This window comes from Elaeis guineensis, chromosome 5 (genome assembly GCF_000442705.2).
Source record: "Elaeis guineensis isolate ETL-2024a chromosome 5, EG11, whole genome shotgun sequence".
Classification (NCBI taxonomy): domain Eukaryota; kingdom Viridiplantae; phylum Streptophyta; class Magnoliopsida; order Arecales; family Arecaceae; genus Elaeis; species Elaeis guineensis.
This window is the reverse complement of record NC_025997.2, coordinates 4,125,458-4,150,703: the sequence shown is the minus strand read 5'-3', so window position 1 is coordinate 4,150,703 and position 25,246 is coordinate 4,125,458. Positions and strand designations below refer to the sequence as shown.

The 25,246-nt window shown below is 39.6% G+C and overlaps 4 protein-coding genes and 1 long non-coding RNA gene across 5 annotated transcripts; 4 read left to right on the top strand and 1 right to left on the bottom strand.

The window, feature by feature from the left end:
• The first annotated feature begins 5,626 nt into the window (after positions 1–5,626).
• On the top strand, positions 5,627–8,638 carry LOC105044497 (actin-101). Its single transcript, XM_010922423.2, has 5 exons — positions 5,627–5,767; positions 6,996–7,066; positions 7,189–7,582; positions 7,665–8,278; positions 8,368–8,638. Exons 2-5 carry the CDS (start codon positions 7,007–7,009, stop codon positions 8,431–8,433), a joined length of 1,134 nt encoding a protein of 377 aa, XP_010920725.1. The 5' UTR covers positions 5,627–5,767; positions 6,996–7,006; the 3' UTR covers positions 8,434–8,638.
• Positions 8,639–9,172: 534 nt separating this feature from the next.
• Positions 9,173–9,512, top strand: LOC140857886 (uncharacterized). The gene is made up of 2 exons (XR_012141322.1): positions 9,173–9,309; positions 9,357–9,512. It is a non-coding gene; the product is annotated as an uncharacterized lncRNA (long non-coding RNA).
• A 3,862-nt stretch (positions 9,513–13,374) lies between these two features.
• Positions 13,375–15,898, top strand: LOC105044496 (glutelin type-D 1). The gene is made up of 3 exons (XM_010922421.3): positions 13,375–13,666; positions 14,731–15,454; positions 15,581–15,898. The coding sequence occupies exons 1-3, from the start codon at positions 13,471–13,473 to the stop codon at positions 15,732–15,734; spliced, it is 1,074 nt and encodes a 357-aa protein (XP_010920723.1). The 5' UTR covers positions 13,375–13,470; the 3' UTR covers positions 15,735–15,898.
• Positions 15,899–16,736: 838 nt separating this feature from the next.
• On the bottom strand, positions 16,737–21,794 carry LOC105044494 (metal tolerance protein 5). The gene is given in 7 exon segments (XM_019850839.2): positions 16,737–17,065; positions 17,068–17,350; positions 17,884–18,117; positions 18,551–18,631; positions 20,328–20,573; positions 20,671–20,774; positions 21,639–21,794. Coding segments are annotated over 7 exon segments (1,080 nt in total). The 5' UTR covers positions 21,706–21,794; the 3' UTR covers positions 16,737–17,000.
• Positions 21,795–21,848: 54 nt separating this feature from the next.
• Positions 21,849–22,959, top strand: LOC105044495 (uncharacterized). Its single transcript, XM_073257017.1, has 3 exons — positions 21,849–21,884; positions 21,930–22,504; positions 22,616–22,959. The coding sequence occupies exons 1-2, from the start codon at positions 21,849–21,851 to the stop codon at positions 22,479–22,481; spliced, it is 588 nt and encodes a 195-aa protein (XP_073113118.1). The 3' UTR covers positions 22,482–22,504; positions 22,616–22,959.
• Positions 22,960–25,246: the final 2,287 nt, after the last annotated feature.

Sequence of the window (25,246 nt, the reverse complement as noted above, 5' to 3'; positions counted from 1 at the left end):
AATACAAACTAGCATCCAAGACTGATTTGGGAATGGGCTGACCTGAACCCCATGGAAAGAAAAAAAAAACATGCTGGGATTTGGATCAGCCCACTCCCATATCACTCCAGTATTTATAGAGCATAGGCTTGGTTAGCCTGTATTCCCATTTCCTAGCTTATTGTACTCGCCTAATCCATAAATCTAATAGAATTTTTAGCCCAAACACCGAAGCTTCGATAATGGTTCTTGATGCTTAGGAAAGTCTAAGCTATTCTTATTTCAAAATCTTCAAAGGGCCAAGAAATGGCCCCACTCTCGAGGGCTTATACTCATGGAAGTTTGGAATTGAAACTTTATTGATGGCACATTACTATTTTTAAAGTAAGAATTAAAAATTATCAACTCATGTCTATCTTTTATATTTAGATCTTTTTATTTGTCAATTCATGGCCTATGAAAGGGATGGTGCAAATATAATCAAAATGTCATGAATGTTTCATGCAATATTCATCCTCTTCCATGCAAGCGTTGTGCAGTATCAGCCATGAAACACATGCTTGAACGGAAACAAATTTATTTACATTATGTTAGAATTTGACGTCTCGAGATTCAGTTCACATTGAGCCTACAGCGAGGTTCGCGGCGAAAAACGGAGTCCAACGAGACCAAGATCACCCCAAACGGAGCTCGGATGGAGGAGATACGACTTTTGAAGTCGGCATGAGAGTCGAGACGGCGGCGGTGCATAGTCCAGGTGGGGTCAACGTGCGGGATGCGCGACCCAAGCAGGCGGGCGGCCCAGCCGGGCACGTGGCCCAGGTGGGTGTGCGGCCCAACCCCTGTGCGGGCCCGCATGCGCTGGCCGGCCCAGGCGCCTTGCCTAGGCCCTGTACCCCGATCCATCGTGGATCGGGCGGTCCATGGCGGACCTTGTGGGTGTTTCCCACACATTTTTCACGATCCACGATATTATTCCATGGACCGATCATGATCGAATGGCTCAGGGAGTTTTCGGTGATGATCCAACGGTTTGGAGCTTTAATTGTATTTGATTAGGACTCTTAAACCTAATATAATAGTGTTTTAGTCCTATAAAAGAGCTTGAACAGTGAAGGTGGTCTCGTATGATCTTTTGGATTGGTTTTCTCATGGAGACCCATGAGTGCCTGTGGCTGCATGAACCCGAGAAGGAACCCGAGGGAGAGAGAGAGCTGCTTGACATTGAGAGAGAAGGAGCAGGGCTCCTGGACAGCGGACGCCGATCGCTTTAGGGGTTCAGGGGGGTCTTCCAAGAAAAAGATCTTTTCTGAGAGAAACTTCTAATGAGAGAGAAATTGGATGTACAAGGGTTGAGGATGAGATCTCCTCTTGCAAAATTTCTTTTTCATAGTGAAGTTTGCATGCCCCATGGAGGCGAGCCCTTTTGTGGCTGATCCACGTATTTTGATTATTTTGTTTTGTTTCTTCTTTCTTCCTGCTGCATCACGTGATACTGAAAAGATCTTGGAAGGTAGTGTCTTGACCAGACATCCACCCAACAAGTGGTATCAGAGCAAGGTGATACAAAGACGCAGATTGCAGCGGTGGTGAGCAAGACTAAAGATGGAGAAGACATGAACAATCAAGATGGAGATCAACAAGTTCGATGGTAAGAGCAATTTCTCCTTGTCGTAGGCAAGGATGAAGGACGTGCTCATCTAACAAGGGTTGATCGATGCTCTCTTGTGTGATGAGAAGCCGACCATCATGGAGGTGCAGGATTGAAAACGGCTACAGATGCAGGCAGTGAGCACCATCCGCATGTACCTCGTGGATGAGGTGGTGATCCATGTGCTAAGCGAGACTTCTCCGACGGTACTGTGGTCGAAGCTCGAGGAGTTGTACATGGCAAAGTCTCTCACTAACACTCTTTTCCTCTGAAGGCAGTTCTATCAACTGCGGATGACTGAGGGACAGAGTGTGCAGGAGCATCTGAGCCGCTTCCAGAAGATTCTCACCGATCTCCTCAGCGTTGGTGAGAATGTTGAGGAGAGACTAGGGCACTGGTTTTGCTAACGTCGCTTCCACCTTCGTACGAGTCTTTGGTGACTGCTCTTCTAGTGAGAAAGAGTACTATCAAGATGGACGAGGTCACCGTGGTGATACTCCAGAACGAGGTTCTCAGGAGGGAGAATCCGGCTTTGAGCTCAGGTGGCGGTAGCTCAGCTTTGATGGCTTCTGGAGAAGCAGGAGGCGGTAGATGGAGCAACAGGAGATCGCAACGAGGGCGGTCTAAGTCCAGGAGGGGCTTGAGTAAAACCAGGTGTTATCGATGTGAGGAGTTGGAGCATCTAGCCAGAGATTACCCTCAACTCAAAAATCGAATGGTGGCTGCTATAGCGACGGTCGGCAGCGATTCAGATGGAGATATCTTGGAGATATCTGACGAGGTATCTACTTCTTTCCAGTAGTAGTATTAGATTTTACGTGCCCTATCATGTATGTTGCAGAGAGGAGCAGTTTGACTCCTTGGAGAACAGTGAGGGTACTGTATATCTGTCGGATGGATCAAGCTGTACGATCAGAGGCATCGGGACGGTCAGCTGGAGGATACATGATGGTGCAATGAGAAGATTGGGGAGATCCGATACATATCCAATTTCAGACGAAATCTTATCTCACTTAGCAGACTGGATTCAAGAGGCTACAGGACGGTAGCTGGTGGAGGAATCCTGAGGGTGCTATGCGGCGATAGGATTGTGCTGGAGGGGAAGAAGGGGAGTAGAGGATATTATTTTCTGACGGGGAGCCCAGTGCGAAGTGGAACTTCGGGAGCCAGGCAGAGCCCAGAGCGAGGTGGAGCTCCAGGTGGAGACAGATCGGGCACGAGACAAGAGACTCGAGAGGACAAGAGGCGACGTCGCAAGGTGAGATTCCTATTACCACAGGACGATACCCCGAGTATGTCTCAGGTCAGGAGGAGCACAGTATACGATGGAGATGGGATCAAGCAGCCTGGCTCGACTCCCATGTTTGTCCATCCATGATCAGTAGGCGATTGCCCCAGGATATGGGAGCGAAGAGATCCAGAAGCTCTCGGAGTTTGGAGGAGACCAAATATCGAGTCGAAGTAGAGATTATTAGGATTTGATACCTCGAGATTCAGTCCACATTGAGCCTACAGTGAGGTTCGCGGCGAAAAACAAAATCCAACGAAATCAAAATCATCCCAAACGGAACTCGGATGGAGGAGATACGAGCTTTTGAAGTCGACACGAGACCCGAGGCGGTGAAGGTGCGCGGCCCAGGCGGGGCGGCCCAATCGGGCACGCGGCCCAGGCGGGCACGCGGCCCAGCCCCTGTACGGGCCCGCGCACGGGCACGGGCACGGACCGACCCAGGCCCAAGCACCTTGCCTGGGTGCCTGGGCCTTGTACCCCGGTCCACCGTGGACCGGACGGTCCATGGTGGACCTTGTGGACCGCGTGGGCATTTTCCTTACATTTCTTGCGGTCCACGGTACTATTTCGTGGACCGATCGTGATCGGACGGCCCAGAGAGTTTTCGGTGATGATCCAACGGTTTGGAGCCTTAATTAGATTTGATTAGGACTCTTAAACCTAATCTAATTGAGTTTTAGCCTATAAAAGGGCCTGAACAGTGAAGGTGGTCTCGTGTGGTCTTTTGAATTGGTTTTCTCACAGAGATCCGTGAGTGCCTGTGGCTGCGTGAACTCGAGAAGGAACCCGAGGGAGAGAGAGAGCTACTTGACGCTGAGAGAGAAGAAGCAGGGCTCTTGGACAGCGGATGCCGGTCGCTTCAGGGGTTCAAGGAGATCTTCCAAGAGAGAGAGCTTTTGTGAGAGAAACTTCTAGTGAGAGAGAAATTGAATTTACGAGGGTTGAGGGTGAGATTTCTTCTTATAAAATTTCTTTTTTAGAGTGAAGTTTGCATGTCCCGTGGAGGTGAGTCTTTTTGTGGCTGGTCCACGTATTTTGATTGTTTTATTTTTTTTTTTCTTTCTGCTGCATCGTGTGGTACTGAAAAGATATTGAGAGATGGTGTCATAATCAGACATCCACCCAACACATTATTTGCTCCATCTCACTCATACTTACTTGTTTAGACCTTTACACTCGCATAGTTTTCGTGAATCATGAGTTCCTCCCTAAGTTTATTGTGAACGTTGAAATAAAAATATATTATTATTTTTATGATTCTAAATGAATTCAATATATTTTTAATCATTTTTTGTTCTTTCTCTTGCAAGATAATTGGACTGTTTTATTTGGAGCTTGAGAGGACACCATATTGTCCTTTCCTCAAAAAGATAGGACTTAGACATCGAAGAGGCACTTTGATTTAGTTAAACATACGAGAACCAAGATTTGCAGCGCTAAGCTCAACCATTTCACCATAGATTCCAATTCGACAAGCAAGGCATGGAGGTGCATCCAGCCATTTTTAACCAAATAAATCATCTTCCATGCTCCAATTAGGTATTACCAAGAACATCAAGCTGTGGGAAACATATACACGTGTTAACTCATGCTGAAACAAGAACCAAAATGCTAACTTGAGTGTTGTCAATGCACATAAACACCTTTCAATTGTCGACTTGTTCAGCTTCTTAGGACCCATTTGGTTCGTCGGAAATAGAGGAGAGAAGAGATGATTTTAAAAAAAAATAATTTTTTTTATTTAATTAAAATTTTAAGAAATTTTTTTTTTTTTTTTTTTACAGGAAGTCACTTCTCAAATAAAAAGTGAAAATTTATGGGGGAGTAAAAAGTAGTGGTATTTTTTTCAAAATATTTTTTTTAAATTTACGCTTAAGATTTTACAAAATATCAATAAGTAGTTACGATAGAATACTAAATAATAATATTATATTATATTAATATTATCTTAATATCTATATAAATATAATATTTATATTATAATATTTATTATACTTTAAAATTATTTTAATATTACAATAATATAATATTTTTATTAATTAATAAAATATTATATTAAAATATTAATATTATATTAATATTAATATTAATATAATATTTATATTTATATAAAATTTAGAGCAAAAAGATATGGTATTATATCTACTAAAGATAAAATATATATTTTATATAATTTTTTTTTAAAAATAGGTAATCCATTGAATATAAGCTACTCTTCAATTAATTATTTTTTAAATATATCAAAATTTTATTTTTTTTAAATTAAAAAATTTATTTTTTGAGATTTTTTTTTTCCGTGAATCAAAAAAATCCTCAGCGAACCTGAACCCATTCCCTGCAAGCGAAGTCTGTACGAGTCCAGTTTGGCTGCACGCACCCACCTCCACCCAAACCCAATCATTACTCCCTCTAAAAAGTGAGCATTATGTCTCAAGCTTTGGGGCCTCCTTAGGTGGCTAACCACATGAGCCGAGCTGTTCCCTATCCGGCCTCAACTTTGCTTTTTTTCTCTAACGCTCTAACAACTGGCAGGCCTCAAACAACTGGGGTCCACCTGTATCCCATGTAGCTCTCGATCTGAAAGGATCGACGGCTATGATAATTCCAAACAGCGAATATGCTGTTTGGAACGACCAGCGGATCTATGAACCTCCAAATGTTCATGGGGACAGAATGCTGGAAGGTCATCTTTTGCGATGTCCTTGTTCCGCGCGGCCATCGTAAAAAGGGGGCTCCCTCCGCTTCTCTGGTTACTAGGAGCGCTTCTTTGGCTCAATCCCTCTACCCAGCAGCGGTCTTCTCCGTGGAAGGGGAGTTCTCTCATTCCATCGCCAATTCTCAACGAGGTAAGCAACCGTTGCCTCATCGATCTCTCTCTCTTTTCCCTTTATTTATGAATTTTTTTTGATGGATCTGTTCAATGTTGTGATTTTTCGTATCAATTTACATGTAAAGTTCGAAATCAGAATATCGATGAAAAATGGGGACAATTCCATCTCTTCATGTCCAGAGACATTCTTTCTGGATCCAGATCTCTCAATTTCTTGAGGATAAGATCCGATTTAGGAGGTTTTTACGTTTTAGGTTAAGTGGAAATGAATTTGGACTTGTTTTTCCGCGAAAAAACAATAATCGTCTCAATGTCGATGAACGTTTTTTTTTTCCAGTTAAGTTTTTGTGCCAGTTAGGTTTGCAGCAGAGATTTGTGATATATGAGTGATTTTATGGAGTTTTTAATGATCTGGATCTAGGTTATTCTTTGATCTAATCCTCGGTTTGTGTAGTCATAGGTGAGATCTGGAGAGGCATTAAGCACTTCCATATGTTTTCTCATTGCCGTCTTGGTTGTTTTGATGGATTATGTAATTATCGCTTTAAAAATGTTATGGCTCACAGACTGTTGGGTTTTTCATTCTATGACTGATATGGCTGTAGATATGCATGAAGTTTTTGTTGGGTGTATATGTCCTTTATATTTCAATTTGGTATTGGTTTGGGTGTGGATGCTTTTCTTCATAACATGGATTCATTTGTTTGTAGTTAGTTGTATGTTTGATTGCTTCTTTTATCTGCTTCAGTATCCATCATGTCCTAGGAAGACGACCAAGTGATTGTCCCTCACAGCATGGAGAGTTATGAAATTATGATCCTTCTCATATGATTTGTTAGGAGCTAGGTGACAAAACACAAAATGAGATCACTGGTGGCTGGATCTGCACATCTGATTATCACCTAATAATCATGATGTTTAATTTGAATTAATCATATTCAAATTGGAAATGATCCTCATCAATTAGTCATGTAATTATCTCGTGTGTTACATATCTAAAGCATGCCATGTTTATGTTACAACTTTCTCCCATTTGCCAAAAAACAAAGTTGCTATCAAAAATAAACAGCAGCACATGGCCTTCCATCACTCTGTATGAACAATAAATGCAGAATTTAGAATTGGGAATTTAAATCAAGCTCAAAATAACTTGCTTAGTTTTGTTATCAGGTTCAAATATATGGGTTGATTATTCTTTGTCAGGTAAAAAATAAATACTTTCACATGCAATATTTCTTGTGCAGAGCTGTAGAAAATGGCTGATGCTGAGGATATTCAACCTCTTGTCTGTGACAACGGAACTGGGATGGTCAAGGTTAATAACCAAATCTTTTATCAGGCTTATTCTCTTCTTCCTGCTTTGAGAATTGTCCTCTCTGCAATTCCTTGATCATGATCTCCAAGTAACTCCTTCCCTTATCTTGAAATTCTCTGTAGGCTGGATTTGCTGGCGATGACGCACCAAGGGCAGTATTTCCCAGCATTGTAGGCCGACCTCGCCATACAGGTGTCATGGTCGGGATGGGCCAGAAGGATGCTTATGTGGGTGATGAAGCTCAGTCCAAAAGAGGTATCCTCACTTTAAAATACCCAATTGAGCATGGGATTGTCAGCAACTGGGATGACATGGAGAAGATCTGGCATCACACCTTCTACAATGAGCTTCGTGTTGCACCAGAGGAGCACCCTGTGCTTCTTACTGAAGCCCCACTCAACCCTAAAGCAAACAGAGAGAAAATGACCCAGATCATGTTTGAGACTTTCAATGTGCCTGCAATGTATGTTGCAATCCAGGCCGTCCTTTCCTTATATGCCAGTGGCCGTACAACAGGTTCGTATCAGGATGGCTTCATTTGTTAAAATATTTCATAATCTTCATTACTTCCACTGAGTTATTGTTTTTTGGTTTACAGGAATTGTGCTGGACTCTGGTGATGGTGTGAGCCATACAGTTCCAATATATGAAGGATATGCACTCCCTCATGCCATCCTTCGTCTGGATCTTGCTGGTCGTGATCTCACAGATGCATTGATGAAGATTCTTACTGAGAGAGGTTATTCTTTCACCACAACAGCAGAACGAGAAATTGTTAGAGACATCAAGGAAAAATTAGCCTATGTTGCCCTTGATTATGAGCAGGAGCTTGAAACTGCCAAGAGCAGCTCCACTGTAGAAAAGAGCTATGAACTGCCTGATGGACAGGTTATCACTATTGGGGCGGAGAGATTTAGGTGCCCTGAGGTGCTCTTCCAGCCTTCTTTGATTGGCATGGAAGCTGCTGGAATTCATGAGACCACATACAACTCCATCATGAAGTGTGATGTTGATATCAGGAAGGATTTGTATGGGAATATTGTTCTCAGTGGGGGCACAACCATGTTCCCTGGAATTGCTGACCGAATGAGCAAGGAAATTACCGCCCTTGCTCCAAGCAGCATGAAAATTAAGGTGGTTGCTCCACCGGAACGGAAATACAGTGTCTGGATTGGAGGATCCATCCTTGCCTCCCTCAGTACATTCCAACAGGTGGTATCTTAGTGCTGCATTTTTCTATCACAATGGAATAAATTTGTGTTATTGTGCTATGCCTAACTACCATGTCTCTGTAATTGCAGATGTGGATTTCTAAGGGAGAATATGATGAAGCAGGACCATCCATTGTCCACCGGAAGTGCTTCTAGGCTTTTGAAGGCCGATAGGTTTTTCGTTGGTTAGCCACGTTTCGGCGATCTACGGACTTCATTATTTGAGTGTTCTTTTCCTCTCCCTTTTTGAGTTTTGCTGATGATATGTTCTATTTGAATATATAAATTCTCCTATCATGTTGTATTGAAATATTATTTTGTATTTCTGTGATAAAGCTTTAAATTGTTTTGTTATGATCAATTCTTTCTCTCATTTGATTCATGCTGCAATCTCTTGTTCACTGAGAGGTGTTATGTTCATCTTAAGCAGCATCTTATGGTTCTTATGATGCATCTTCCAATGGTTGAAACTATTGATGTAAAATTGGCCGAGCATTCATTTTTGTTATGTATTGCCTCGTCCCCAGATAGTCTTAAATGAATATGTTTGTTAGAGACTAATTTTTCTGAAAATATGCCTAATGTTTTCTTTCATGTCTTCTTTCCATTTGAAAATTAAGCCTTGAGCAAGAAACTGAAGTTCTAGTAAATGGCCAAGACGGAAGTGGATTTGTAGCCACATGGCAAACCTGTGCAAATAGTACTGTTGCTTCTAGTATATATTTTTTTAGTTGTGAGCTAACAGCATGTCCATTCATATTCCTAATATCAATAACAACATACTTTAATAGCATAATTAAATATACATAAGTGGATTTCAATTCTATCCATTAATGACATAATGCTTTCATGTAATGCTGGAAGGATTGTTAGATAGGAGAAGCTAGATACGTAGCATATTGAAAATTGATTTTGATCCACATGGTATTCATATATGAAAATTTGCTGCTCATGTGAACAGCTTAATTGACTACTCTATTTTCTCTCTGTTTCTACTTTCATATTCTGCTTTCATATGTACCTATATATTAGGTTGTTTCTGCTTTCATATTCTGCTTTCATATGTACCTATATATTAGGTTGTGACTTCAACTGTGGATGATTCGATGCATTGGGATGGCCAGGAAGCAATTGTTGAATTAACAAAGATTATTTTTGGTAGTAGGAACTTTGGACTTTGGATAAGCTGTCGGATATTATATCATTTGATAAAATTTTCCCCTCCTTGCAACAAATTATGGCTGTTGGGACACTTATGATGCTTAGTAGTGGCAAGTGATCATTGGCAAGTGTTGCCTGTAATGTTTCTGGTATCACACGACAATGATTGAAGACCATCCAGGTTAAAATGTTAACATGATTTGTGCAAACTTTTCGTAACACCATACCCTTCAATTTTGTTTACTTAAATTTTGTTCACGCTACTCTAGAAGCTTAAATTTTCAGTAAAAAAAAAAAAGAGAAAAAAAAAAAAAATGGAAGAGCACAGTCTTGTAGGTTAGGCATCTCACATCCGAGTCTTCGTTCAAAGGGTTGCTGGATTTGAAAATAATTGGACGGATATCCAAAAAACAAATTTCTCTAGCCTAAGAACTAGTTAGGCTTTTGGTATTTTATAGCTAGCTCTGTACCTTTTGAGGCAACACAAAATATATCGGACTTTGTCATAACAAACGAAATTGTAATGGGAACATAAGATAGAGTGGAAATAGAATAATGGTTAATTATTAAGCAAAGATCAACTAATACTGAAAACAAGTTTGTGATGTTCTCTTTTCGGGCTTAATAGCTCATGTTTGATTGAATTCTGATGAAAATTAGGCAAGATATAGGAATTTCAAGAAATCTAGCGTCAAGTCGAGGATTAAATCCGTTCTAGATAAAGGATAGCCGGAACTCAAGGCAGGCCAAGTTGTGGCCTGACTCCACGGAATCAACCCATCCATAACTTATGCCTTATTGGATTTGGATCCTTATCAAGTTTATAAGGCCTGACCAGAACGCAACCTTACTTGCGTCATGAGTGACACTGCGACGGTGGGTCAAGATGTTTAGCTCACAACCAAGCCATAGCCAATTTGCCAACCGGCAACCAACCCACCACCCATTTGAGGCCTAGGCCCATTTAACTCTTTATAGGTAGGCTACTTTTTATAGTCTTTGGGTGTGTATTGCAGCTCATCTCTTTATTTAGTTCCGAACCATTGTATCAATTGTCCACTGGACCACTACCTCATATATTACATAGTTTTCTAACATATATAAATATCAATATAAATATATTTTTCTAAAAAAAATTATATTATATAGCTCCTTTTCCGTAACCTTATAGGTGGAGAGGCTTTGACTGAGAAACCACCTAACCTAACCTACTGGCAAGTCGAGATTGTGTAACCTATACTCTACCCCGAACTCGACAAGCTAAGTGTGTCTAGTTCGGATCAGGTCAAAAATTGCCACTCTTAATTCTAGATCCGCTCTTCCTTTTTTTAAAAAAAAAATATTTCTAGAGTAAAGGGGAGGGCAAACCTCATATTAATACATTAAGAAAATACAATATTGGGCATTAATTTTACTAAGATAGGATAGCTAGGGGTGGGTTGTACACATCACAAAGACCAGTTTTGCATGTAGCTTCTTGACCTGCCAACCAATCTAGGGGTTGGTTCCCCTCTTTGAAGATATGATGCGCGTGGGGAATTAAGGTGGTGTCCTTAATATGCCTAATATCTTTTAATAGTATCAATTGTGTTGTTGAGCTCATTAATCCAATTGATCATGTTTCTCCCATTGATGTAAATCTCAATACATTGAAATATTGAATCATGATATTAATCATGATTATATTTTAATCTTATATCTGAACTAGTTTTTATTGTACATATATTAATTTATGATAAATAATTTTAAAAATAATTATGTTGTCCATTATTTATATAAATAATGATAATTAAGATAACATGTAATATATATTATTTATATATTAATATTTTGAGTGAATTCTACTTGAGTTTGAACGGGTTAAGCCCGGCTCTTTCTTAATTGAGTGACCTAAACTCAAGCTAGCCAGCTCATTAACCATCCTTACCCCTATAATATAGATAATTTGATAAATAAATAGCTATATACTGATTTGGAGGTCATAACAATGGTACTCAGTTTTGAAATTTTTTTCTAAAAAGGAAAGAAAAAAAGAGAGAAATAAAATTGTCCATTTACTAATAATTTGCTACTCTACTGGTGATATGGAGCATATCAGAAAAATATTATAAACTACCATCTTTTCTCTGTCCTTATACAGGTAACATTATTGTTGATAAGGTGAGAAAAATCATACTCTAAGGTACTGTTTGGTAGGAGGTGATATTTTATATTACCTCAGTAATGTGAGTTAGGTGATATGATCATCTTATTTGGTATTATAAAATTCCATCCAGTGATAAAAGATCCAGTGATAAATTCGGTAATAGCATCACTGCATAGTGCAGTAATGTTATCACCATATATACCCCAGATGATAGTATATCATCGGATACTGGTGATATGCTTGAATTATTTTGAGACAAAAATATCCCTAGCCAATAAATTAGGAAGAAAATAAAAATTATTCTCATCTTTTTTTATAGATGCCTATCTGTTAGATGTATTTTTTATTTTTATTGGCAGATTTAGTTAAATGATATGGATACCTTTTATTTATTAGATACCTATTTTATTTTTATAGGTAGATATGGTTAATTGGCATGGATGGATCATGTTAAATCCTTCATATTTTTTTTTGTCAATTTATTTTGATGGACAAAATCATTCCTAATGGGCAGTTCTAATATTAATGGTCAATATTGATTGAGTCCAGTCAAACTTGATTATATATAATATTATTATAATATTATTTTAATAGATTCATCAAAATAAATATCTATAATAATAAATAAATAAATAAATAAATAAATAAATATTATTATTGTTACTACTGCTATATGTTTTTGTGAAGAGTTATAAATGAAGAATATTTAATCAAATTGTAGAGTAATTATTATGTACTAATATATAAGATTATTTATGATATTTTATATATTATCACTATCATTATTTGGTGATATACCAAACACAATGAAGTTTTATTTTTAATAATATTCCAGCGATATACTAAATACAATGATTATATATTACCTTAGTATTTGCATATTATCTCAATATTTATATCATCCTAGTGATCATATCACTCCAGTGATTACATCAGTGGTGATATACCAAATAGCACCTAAGGTGATATTTATTCCCATCTTAACATACCACGTCCAGCATATGCATTAGAGTACCAAACTCAACCTAAAGGCTTTTTGATCATCTTCACGTTAGACATGTGTAATCAATATTATATTTTTTATCAGTACAGAAAAGATATATATATTAATATCAATATTTAAATATTAAGATTGAAAGTATGGATATAAACACGGATAAGTAAAATATGATTATAAGTGTTATCGGATATTTAGATATAAATTAGATATTATTTATTTATTTTTTTTAATGAATATAGATAAAAATTTAGATATCAATTAAATATTTAAATTTTTATCTATATTTAAATAAATCAAGGTATGAAAATTCATCCGGATAGATTTGCTTTTATCGCTACTAAATGCTCACAGAAATTGTGCGTTAACATCCTAAAAATAATATCAAATTAGGCCGGCAAGATGATACGGATGCCTGGCAATTTGAAGGATAATGAAAATATCTTCTTTTTTCAAATAACACCTCGCAGCGACGCAGCGGCAACGTTCCTTTTTTGGTACATCAGCAGCAACGTTAAATAGCAATCCGAGCGGATGATATTGACGGTTGGCAATTTCATAACTTATCCAGAAACAAATCAATAAAAAGGATAAGGATGATCAGTAACTAATCATTAGGATTGGAATCGTAACCGCGCAATAACCCCCCCCCCAGCGCCGTAGTATTAAATTCCCACTCGAAAAAGTGATCCTCCGCATTTCAAGCCTTCATATCTCGACCGTCCATATCTCTTTGTTTTTATCCATAATTGGCACGTCACCTTATTCCTTTCCATATAAATCGCCACCTCCACTTCTTTCCATCCAAGTCCGACTGCTCCTTTCCTCTCCTCTTCTCCTCCTGTTCTACTTTGATTGAGAGAGTTTGCAGAGTCTAATTTTTGCGGCGATGGATATCGATCTGAGTCCGAGGCTGTCGAAGAAAACGTACGGTGGGGATGGGGGCTCCTACCACGAGTGGTGCAGCGAGGAGCTGCCGATGCTCGCCGAGGCCAAGATCGGGGCGGCCAAGCTCGCCTTGGAGAAGCAGGGGCTCGCGCTTCCCAGCTACTCCGACTCCGCCAAGGTTGCTTACGTCCTCCAAGGTAAACAAAAACCTTTGATCTTTTGCTTTCTCTTTTTTTTTTTTTTTTTTGATCGCAATCTAATGTATTTTTCCCTCTTCTCTCCCCCTTTATGTTTCTTGATTGCGATCTCGGCTATTTTTTTTTTTTTTTATTAATCGTGCCCACGGAGGACATGGGTGGTTCCATCAGATGGCTTTCCAGCGTCCTTTCGTTGGGTTAATAGAGACATTTGATTAAATAAAGAAGATGGTACGCTGTCTGGGGAACTGGAGTAAGTGTACCCTCGTCTTTAATGTGTGTTTTTTCTTTTTTTGAAAAAAAACATGATATTAGGTCTCTAATAATGGATTATTGTGAATCTTCGAGACCGAATCAAGACGATCAAAAATCAAAAATAAAAAATAATAAGATTTTAAATAAATTAAAATAGGAAAACAGAAACAGGATAGAAATTTTTAAATGAGTACTGTTTAAAAAATAACCTGATTTTTTAGATTAAAGCCCAAATTTATGCTTAAATCCTAGTTTTTAACATTTCTGTATTTTAATTTTGCTCGTTCTGCTCGCGATGTAATTTGATTCAGTCTAGTTTTTTTTTTTTTAATTTTTGAGCCCTTTATTACGAATGGATCGTTGTAGAATAAATCTGCTATGAAGGCTCTCTTTGTTTTCTGAGAATCTATTACCATATCTGGATAACATTTTATTGATGCAAATACTGGAAACATTGTAGTAATATAAAATTTAAAAAAAAATAAAAAAAAGAACGTCAAATCTAAATGTGATTGTAAATTGATTTTCTGAAACATGACTTTTTTTTTTTTTCTGTTCTTGTGAAAATAAATGCACTTCTTCAGTTCAATCCATTTCTCTATGTTCATAAACAAACAGTTCTTTATGATTGATCTTTGCTCACAGACCTTATCTGTTATAAGATATAAAAATCAATCCAACAAAAAAAAAAAAAAAACCGAGAAATGCTAAATCTAAATGCAGTCTCAGATTAATCAACTTTCCCAGCTTATGGCATATATTTCAATTCTTGTATCATGATCTGTTCCACACCTCATTCTATGTTACAGGAAATGGCACCTGCGGAATCGTGTTGCCAGAGGCCACGAAAGAGAAGGTGCTTCCCATCAAGAAGGGCGACGCTCTTGCTCTCCCCTTCGGCGTCGTAACTTGGTGGTTCAATCCGAACGACACCGAGCTCGTCGTCCTCTTCTTGGGCGATACCTCCAAGGGCCATAAGCCTGGGAAATTCACCAACTTCCACCTCACCGGCACCAATGGCATCTTCACCGGCTTCACCTCCGAGTTTGTCGGCCGTGCATGGGACCTCACCGCCGATGAGGTCCAGAAGCTGGTCCACAGCCAAACCGATGCCGGCATTACCAAACTGAAGGATGGCCAGAAGATGCCCGAGCCCCTTCCTCAAGACAGGGAAGGGATGGTTCTCAACTGCTTGGATGCTCCACTGGACGTCGACATCAAGAACGGCGGCCGGGTCGTCGTGCTGAACACCCAGAACCTTCCCCTGGTGGGCGAGGTTGGGCTTGGTGCTGACCTTGTGAGGATAGATGGCCATTCCATGTGCTCGCCGGGCTTCTCCTGTGACTCTGCATTCCAGGTTACTTACATTGTCAGGGGGAGCGGCCGGGTTCAGGTCGTCGGTATCGACGGCAAGCGGGTATTGGAAACCAGAGTGAAGGGTGGGTGTCTGTTCATCGTGCCGAGGTTCTTTGTGGTGTCAAAGATTGCTGATGCTGATGGCATGGAGTGGTTCTCCATCATCACCACTCCAAAGTAAGTTAAATTCACTGTTACTGTTAATATATGCATTACTGGTTATTGATGCTTGATGATGAGATTTAGAGTTGTTTGGTATTGGTGTCTGAAGTGGTTGTGATGTTTGGTGATGGAATTTTGCAGCCCGGTGTTCAGTCATCTGGCAGGGAGGACGTCGGTCTGGAAGGCTTTGTCCCCGGAGGTGCTGGCGTCTTCGTTCAACACAACTCCAGAGATGGAGGAGCTGTTCAGGTCCAAGAGGACCTCGGATGCCATCTTTTTCCCTCCTTCCGACTGATGAAAGAATTAGTTTCTATGATACAGAGTTGGTTTTCCTTTGCTTTGTTGGCTAATAAAATTCCAGTAGGACCTATCTATTGCTTCTATCTTGCTTCTGGAAGTAGTCTCAGCTTGATGACATTTAATAAAAGAATGTAGCTTGAGCTACTCGTGGTTTTCGTATTCTTATGTTCTTGTTCTGGTATTCATGTGTGGTCCTTCTCAGTGGAATGGTAACTTGGTTGTGCTTGACTTAATGTTTTTCTTTTCTTCTTCTTCTTCTTCTTCCTTTTTTTTTTTTGGTGAAATGGCTGTCTGTTCTAAGAGCAGGGAATGTGAGTTTAAACACTTGCTTTGAAATGTACTTATTACAAATTTCTATGCCAAGTAAATTCAAAAAAACTACTCTAGGGGCAAATGTATTCACCGAGTTCAAGCACTTTCGTCTTGTGAGCAAATATAAGTTTGTTTCTAAAGATTATTAGTTTCTACAGCCTCATTCAATTAGACCACAACTTTTTTCCATTTGTGGATTATCCTCTCCTGCTGGTCAGCTTTAACATCGCAACTTGGATTGTTTCCCAAAAGTTCTAGATCTACCTTCAAAATACTAGCATTCAGCAATTAACAATTTGTTTGTATTTTGATTTACTGCGACCATGTCCATACCGTCTTCAGTATACAAATCATCTATCCTGGTTTCTATGATTCCTTTTCTTAGAACATCCCATTTGCACCAAATTTCTTCCCTTGCCAACGATCTTAAAATCATAAAGGTCAGATAAATTTAAATCTAAAAACTCCTGTGGTTTACCATCATAGATGCTTGCGTCAAACTCTGCTTGCTTGCCACTACAAGATTTCAAGTCAATATCCTGCAAGATAAAATTCTTGCATAGCTTGCGAATGATCACTTAACATCTAAAACTAAATTTCAAGCTATAGATACACCTTTGCAGTCAGATCGAATCATCCATCAAGAAAAAAAAATCAAAAAACATTTAAAAAAAAAGAAACGAAAAACAGATAAAGAGTGACCTGATCCATTCAAATTTTAACCAATAGCTATATCCACTTCACACATTTTTTAACATTGGACTTGAGTACCAACAAAATACTAGCCACAAAACATTGAATTACAGCATCCCCAACCAAGCACTCCTATATATTTATCATTCATCAACTATCATAACCCAGATACATGATTTCAGTGGTTAAGGATAAACATGCAGTCCACAACAAGAAGCCAGAGTGAACATAATGGTAGTTTCATAAACGGACTAGGTCATGCATCATGAGCCTGTGCATGCTCCGGGCGATGGGTGAACTCATAATCAAGGTGAACAAAGGCCGCTCTATCTCGGGCAGTCGTTCAAGCTTCACCTGTAAGGCCTCCCCAATGTCATGCGCCTCTCTCAAGGGCATATCTGAGGGCAAAATAATATCCACCTCGACAAAGTAGTTCGAGCCAAATGTGTAGGCCCGTACAGTGTCAATTTGTCTTATGGCATTGTGATGGTTCCGGCAAAGGTATGTCAATTTCTGCAGAAATTCCGGTGCTGCCGACCGGCCAACCAGGGAGTTCACATTTTCCAGCACAGTCGTCGACCACGTACGGATGGTATATAACGCCAGCTGTACACCAAAATACACTAAATAAGTACAAATGTAGTCAGTCATGATTGTTTAAGGACTGTCTAGATTTTCAAGAAATGTGAGAATCATAATGCACTCTTCAATTTTGAGTTCCCATTCAAAAGTAAACCATTGTAAATGGACCATAACACAAGCAAATATATCTGATCGAGTTATTTTAGTATCTTTTTTTTTTTTTTTTCCTTTTTGTATTTCTTTCGTAGACAACCTGGGGATTAGTTTTCACTGTGGCAACATCTTGGACAACACAGTTATGATACAACTAGATATTATAGAGAGCTCAAACTTTTGGCCACCATCTACCCAAGAGTTTGCCTATCAGCCAAGTATCAGGTTCTGTTTCTTATATGGGTGCCACCAGGTGGAGCATTGTAGGAGACAGGTTCATGAGACAGCCAAATGACACCATGTATCCTGCCTCATGTAACAGCATACAGGTTCCAGCTGCAAACTAAAACAGTTGCTCACACAGTTCATGCTGAGCTACAATGGAAATGGTGAGTACTACTCACAATGATAGCTCCAACAGGATCAATCCAGTTTTTGATATAATTGGCAAGAAGTGCAGCCACCAGACCAATGACATTTGTAATGACATCAAAAAAGTGGTCCTGCGCATAGGCCTTGACAATCTCATTAGTGAATAAGCGGCAGTAAAAAACCAGAGCAAGCTTCACTAATGTGGCAGACGACATGATGCCTACAACCCATCTCTCTTGCTGCTTTGTCAAACTGAATCCATCTTCCTGCATCATATGGTCAGATATCTATCTGTCTTTAATTCACAAAAACCGTGACTGTGATGCTTAAAAGCCTAACCAATCAGGAGCAGATGTAAACAAATCTATGGTACGATGGTTAGATCCCATCATGATTGGATGGTTAAAGAACTTATAAATTGGAATCTTTGTCATGAAGTTGGTAAAAAGAAAAAACTGAAACCTATGCTTGGTCACTCTGGAATTTATCATGCCGGTGAAGGATGCAGATGCCACTTCCATACAGAAGCCCTTAGATGGCATAAATGTAAATAAATTCTAATGGCAAGCCAATACCGTGTAGGTGAACTAATATGGAGGATGGCACTAATATTCTCTAGAATATTAGAAAAGATACTGTGTCAAGTAGGATAAAATGAAAATATGCTTGTCTGAGAGTTGAGAGTTTTTTCTGACTTACATCGGAAATTAGGGAGTGTACTGACTCTAAAATGATCTGAAGTCCCAGCGTTGCCATAACAGATGCAAAAACAAGGATTCCCTGCACAGTATAGCTACTTCTAATTGAACAAAATGTGAAACAACTCAGGCATAAGATAACATGTATTCAATATGTTACATTCACTTCATGGAAAAGATATCCACAAACTTGAAAAATATAAGTTCCAAGCGAATGCCAACTTGTTATAAGCTAAAATTTAAAGGATTATATCAGTTAAAGGAATTAGAAAAAGAGGAAGAAAGTTGTTATCGTTTAAAGAGAAAGCATGTCTGCAGCAGCCTAAAGCAGAGAAACTTGTATATCATTCCACTAAATTTGGAAGAGAAGGATCACATGATATTTATCAGAAATAGAGAATGAAAGGCGAAGAGTGGTTAAACCATGAAAATAGTTGTGTTTAAATGTCAGGTGGATGTAAAACAATGCAATAGGTGCGACCAAGGTTTTAAATCCCATGGGATAAAGATGTTTCGGTTTCTCCATGGAACAGGATGCCCCGCTATCCCGTTTCGTCTCAACAGCAGTCCGGTCATACATCCCTGTAGATATCCTCTATCTTTCTCTCCTTCTTCTTTCCCTTCTTTCTTTTTTTTTCTTTTTTCTTTCTTTCTTCCTTCTTTTCTTTCTTTTCCTCTACCTTCCTTTTTTTTCTTTTTCTTTTTCTTTTTCTTCTTTATCTTTCCTTTCTTTCTTTCTTGTTTCTTCTTCGCTCCCTACGTGGATGGGTTTTGGTGTCCCAAGCCTATCCCAGTCTCGTTTTCTTATAGAAATGGGATGGGACAACTGGGATGCCCCCATCCCGTAGGGACGTAAACCCTTGGGTGTGACACTAAGGCAACACTGTCAAGGATGCAGCCTACACTAATGTAGCATAGGATTTGTAGCCATGTTATTTTCAAATACTTAAAGAGTATACCATGTAGCATATGATGAATTCATGGAGTTTTTGGACAACTGGTCACAAGGAAGCGATGTAAGAAGTAAGAATAGTACTAAAATTACTATCATCAAGTCACATCTACTAGCCTCACTATAAACTACTAAGCCAATGGTTCCAAGACAACAAGAACATTAATGTAAGATGATATTGGTGGTACTGAGTTGAACAAATTTTGATATACTAAACCTAACAGGATCAACATAATGACTAAATTTATGGTTATCAATGGGTAGAATTATATGGCACAAAACCAGCAATAATTTCAGGACCATACGCACATCATTCCAAACATCTAGGAGGAGAAAGGCAAACGTCTTAGCATGCAATATACATTACTCCAATTATTGTTATAATGAAAGGTGCACTACAACGTAACAATCTATGGAACTTTGATCAAACTATAATCTGCACCAGTGACCATTTTTCTGGAAGTCAAGCTAGTGTACACCAAAACCCCTGCATCTGCTGTTTATTGAACAAAATAATACCCCACAAGCAAGTACAAAGAAGATGTTTAACAATCATGATTGTCATCTATATGTTTATGCTGGTAAGCATTTAGTGATAGCTTCTGGTAACTCTAGAGCTATAGCTACGTATTCAATTCTATTAAATCCAAATCAGAATACAGACAAACTAAGAAGCTGTTTGTTCATGCAAACAGCAATTCAAATTTTCAGAAGAAATATCAAATAAAAATTGCTCTGACAATATTCATATTCCAAGTGTTCTGTCTAACTCACCAAATGATTATCAGAAGGGAAATATTAAAAACAAGAAAGTCAGAAAAACTACCAGTGGCTGCATGCGCCTTTTCCCGATAGGATACTGATAAGGATTTGGTGTTTGCATGGAGAATGCAGTAAACCATAAGATAAATCCTGATAACAGATCAAGGAGAGAATCTAATGTGGATGCAATAATGGCCAATGATCCACTCCTTATAGAAGCATAAATCTTGGCAGCAAAAAGGATCATGTTTGCGATGTTGGATAAACGGATTGCTATTTTCTCACTTTTAGCAGTCCTTTCACGTTCTTCCTATACACACCAAAGTAACATCAGTTCACAGACCACTCTGGAGATATAGAAAGATGATTCTTCCCCGTTTCAAATTAATCCACTAAGTAATTATGACCTTTGACATTACAGGTAGAAATCCATGATCAGCCAGTGCATCCATTTCGCTAAAGCCCTCCAACATTTCCACCTGCTGTTGATAATACTCCGCAACCTCACCTCCTGCACCCATATGTCAAATAAGTATCCTACTTTACACCCTTCATTTAATTCAATCGATTCTACAAATTAAGAGCAAGTTAAGAATGCAAATGAACAAATAACAAACTCACAAATTTTATAAGTATGAAAGAAGCAGAATTGAATGAGAGAACGAGAGAAATTATTTCGCTATTAGATACATATACAAAAGCATTTCAGCTAATAAATGCTATGAGACTGTGCAGCTGAAACTGTTTGTAACTAAAGAAAGTTCAGACAGATCTTACAACAACAAGAATAAAACAAAAACATACTCCACCACTAACACAATTGACATCCGATGATCCAAATTTCTGCCAGCACTCAAATTTTCACCTAGTAAAGACTCTTCAAGGGATTGTGTAAGCAAATGCTATATCCTATGCCCTGCCAAATATCTTTATGTCCTTCTTCACCAAATCTATGAATTTTTTTGAGAAAAACATTTTTTTTATAACATCATCCTCTATTTTGGACCCTTGAGCCAAAGACCAGTCGTCAATCAGTTGTTTATCACAATATCAACCAAAAATTGGTCACAATTTAACTTGCAGCATCGTTTCTTCCACACCTAAGTCATAATTTTTTTTTAAAAAAAAAGGGAGAAACACATACCACAGCGTAACTTCAATCATCTATACACGGATCCTTCAAGAAAAAAATGAGGAAAAAAAAACCAACTATACACTATTAGCCAAATACTTGACCACTACAATCCTCATGATTTGCTCAATCACCTTAGATTTTCACCTGCCCCTAACGAATTAAAGTTTCCATGACCAAAATCATTCCACAAACTCAAGATACCAAGATGGGCATCTAAATTGAAAAAAGCGCTAAGAAAACCTTCAGATTTCTCGATGGGGAAGCACCAAAAGCTCATATTTCCTACTCTCTTTCTCCCACTTGACATTTTCGTACAAAAAGCACTAACAAGCTTTAGCCATGTCTAAAATACAACAGCAAGAAAGAGGAAAGAAGGGCCATCGCACCGAATGGATTCGCGCATTACAAAAAGAGAAGTTGAAAAGAGAAAAGAAGAGAAATTTAGCACTAATGGCGACAGAGATTAAAAGGGAAGCATCTAACCAAGTAAAGAATCAAAAGAAATTCCAAAGAGATAAGAGAGAATAGCAGGAGATAGAGATAGATAAGATAAAGAGACCTAACACACCGAGACAGCCTGGGGGCCTCGAGGGGGTTTTCTCTTGGCACTCCGACCGCCGGAATCCGTCGAAGCTCAACCGCTACGACCGCTCCCGGTCGCCGGGTTCCCGCAAGAGGAGCTTCGATTCCTCGGCATACCCTCGGTTCCCGTCGATTCCAACATTTTTTCCGGGGGCCGGAATTCGCTCCGGCAAGGAAGCCATGGCGTCCGCGATCGACCGGACCGGCTGCCAACGAAGCAGCGCTAACGGTGTACTGCGGGAAGTCTTTGGGACGCGAACATCCTGCGAGAACCATGGAGACGGTGTTCCCCGAGGATCACGAGGCACATGCCGTGATTTGGACAGGTGGCGGCGTGACAGGTTTGTGATGGAGACTCATGCTGCGGAGTGGCCTGGTGGTTTCGTTTGGCGCCGAATGGGTGCGCTCGTTTACATCAGGTCGAGGATGGTTTGGCATGGTCGAGGACAGCCAATGCACCAAGCATTGCGTGCTGAAGGGAATGGTAACCCTTGGACATAGGAGAACTCATCTTCTTTCCTCAGGTCAAAAAAATTTTAATGATATTGAATTTATGATGGCAATTGGAGTCAAAATCTAAATCAAAATTAAAATAAGAATTAAAATAATCATGTTGATGCAAAAATCTGTTTCAGATCGAAGGCGTTGGAACAAGATGACATCTGGCGGATTGACAGCGGCCGGACCTACAAAAAAATCTCATCGGAGGTAGCTCCAGCATGGACCCTTTGACGTTCAAGTCAGATTCATGCGCAACAAGTGGGAAAGAGCGTTTTTGAAAAAGAGAGGAGATGTATTTTGTCTCTCATTATATTCTTGTCAATTGTGCCTCGCAGTATTGCCTCATGACATGTGAGGAGTCTGGGAGAGAGAGAGAAAGTCATAGAGTTCCTTTCTTTTTGTTCTTGATGATGCTCTCGGAAACTGTGCTTGACCCTTTGATTTTCTAAGGGCTGGAAGATAGCGTTACTATACAGCAAATGGGAGCCACCCTCATTAATGGTTTATCCATGGCTATTGTCTTTTTTTAAATGAGATGACATGACAGAAACTATCATAAGGCCCTTTGGAGGCTAATAACCAAAGCCTGAGGCTAGAGGCCGATGTCAAGATCGGTAGTCGATGTAGGGGACATTGTCGTCATGAGTTCATCGGTCGAGATGGGATTCGAACATATATAAAAGGTGCGGACATCGATAGACCGAAGCTGGATGTGCGGATGCATCTCTCCTCTTTTTTTTTTCCCACCAATTTTTCTCTCTCCAGCCTTATCTTTTTTTTCTTTTGTTTTTGCTCGTGATGGGATGTAAAAGAGGAAGGCAATTAATACTTCCATTGGGTCCAGTTGACTTAAGAGCAGACATATAATGGTTGGGGTGGTTTAAAGATTCTTCACCCTACATCTTTGGCCAATCAAAGAATACCTCCAATAATAGCCCCCCTTTACTAGGTGCAATCGGCTCATTTAACGTGAGCAGACATATAATGGTTGGGATGGTTTAAAGATTTTCTACCCCACATCTTGGGCCAATCCAAGAATACCCCCAACAATAGCCCCCCTTTATTGGGTGCAATCAGCTCATTTGACGTGCGGTCGTAGTTGAGTTTGGCACTAATTATGAATTCATGGATTGTCTTCACGACGTCCTTTGGAAAGCCTTCTCTATCCAGAAGAGCTTCAAGAAAGGGGAGGCCTCTTTTTTAACAATCTGCACAGCATGGACCATCCTATTTCTTTCGGGAGTCGGCATACAGGGTGTAAGGCTGCCTCTGGTGGCTGACACAGCATGATCTCTGATCAGAGCATCCATTGGCTAGGATGGCTTGACGTTAAGACACTTCAAAGATGCTTTCTAAGACAACATTGTGGTAGGTTGCGTGCTCTTCTTCAAAAGTGGACAGAGCCCTTCCTCTAGCATCAATCCATTGATGCAAAAATCTATCTTGGACCGGAGGCGTTGGAGCAAGACGACGTCCATTGGGTTGATGGCGGTTGGACCTATAAGAAAAACTCCATCGGAGGTGGCTTCAGCGGAGATACTTTGACGCTCAAGTCAGATTTATATGCAATAGGTGGAAAAGAGTATTTTCGAGAAGGAGAGGAGGTATACCTTTTTAGTGTCCCCTTTTTATCTTTATATATAGTAGGAGGTAGGAGCTGCAGGGGAACATAGATTGTTAGAAATATTTTGTCTCCCATTATATTTTTGTAAATTGTGTCTAGCAATATTGCCTCATAGCACATGGGGAGCCTGGGAGAGAGGAAGAGAAAATCATAGAATTTTCTTCTTTTTGTCTCTTATAATGTCCTCGGGAACTGTGCTTGACCCTTTGTTTTTCTAAAGACTGGAAGATGGCACACTATACAGCAAGTGGGAGCCGCTCTCATTAATGGTTTATCCATGGCTATTATCTTTTTTTAAATAGGATGACATGATAGAAACTATCATAAGGCCCTTTGGAGGCTATTGACCAAAGCCTGAGGTTAGAGGCCGATGTTAGGATCGGTGCCGATGTAGGGGCCATTGCCACCATGAATTCATCAGTCGAGATGGAGTTCAAATATATGCAAAGGATGCGGGCACCGATGGACCAAAGCTGGATATACAGACGTATCTCTCTTCTTTTTTCTCTCCCACTATCTTTTCTCTCTCCAACCTCATTTTCTTTTTCCTTTGTCTTTGCTCATGATGGGACGTGAAAGAGGAAGGCAATTAATGCCTCTATTGGGTCCAGTTGACTCAAGAGTAGATATATAATGGTTAGGATGGTTCAAAGATTTTTCACTCCACGTCTTTGGCCAATACAAGTCTTCAGCCAACCCAAAAATACCTCAACAAACCATATTCCCAATATGTTTGGTTTGTGATTAGAGTCGAAATTAGAATTCAAATAAACTTAGGGCTGGAAGTGGGTTCAGACCGGCCCGAGGCCCATCGGGTCAAACCGGCTTCAGGTCAGACTTTGGGCTCAGTCTGAAACCATTCAGGTTGGGCTCGGATTAAAAAAATATGGCCCATTTTATTTTCGGACTGGGCTCAGGCTTATCCTTGGCCTGGCCCAAGCTCGAACCCGAATGCCAGCCTGACTCCTCCCCTCATACTCCTCCTTCCTCTCATAAAAGAGTAGAAAAGAAGAGAGAAAAGTGGCTGGGACTCCCCAGAAAAATGGTGAGAGAGAGAGAGAGAGAGAGAGAGAGAGAGAATGGCGGTGACAGCACTGTGGGAGACTTTGAAGCACTCGATCGAGGCCTACACAGGGCTATA

Coding starts and splice junctions, on each gene's coding strand:
- LOC105044497 (XM_010922423.2), top strand. CDS start 7,007: ATGGCTGATGCTGAGGATATTCAACCTCTTGTCTGTGACAACGGAACT. Junction 7,583..7,664: donor TGCCAGTGGCCGTACAACAG/GTTCGTATCAGG, acceptor TTTGGTTTACAG/GAATTGTGCTGGACTCTGGT. Junction 8,279..8,367: donor CCCTCAGTACATTCCAACAG/GTGGTATCTTAG, acceptor CTGTAATTGCAG/ATGTGGATTTCTAAGGGAGA.
- LOC105044496 (XM_010922421.3), top strand. CDS start 13,471: ATGGATATCGATCTGAGTCCGAGGCTGTCGAAGAAAACGTACGGTGGG. Junction 13,667..14,730: donor GGTTGCTTACGTCCTCCAAG/GTAAACAAAAAC, acceptor TCTATGTTACAG/GAAATGGCACCTGCGGAATC. Junction 15,455..15,580: donor TCCATCATCACCACTCCAAA/GTAAGTTAAATT, acceptor GGAATTTTGCAG/CCCGGTGTTCAGTCATCTGG.
- LOC105044495 (XM_073257017.1), top strand. CDS start 21,849: ATGGCGACAGAGATTAAAAGGGAAGCATCTAACCAA. Junction 21,885..21,929: donor AAAGGGAAGCATCTAACCAA/GTAAAGAATCAA, acceptor AGAGAATAGCAG/GAGATAGAGATAGATAAGAT.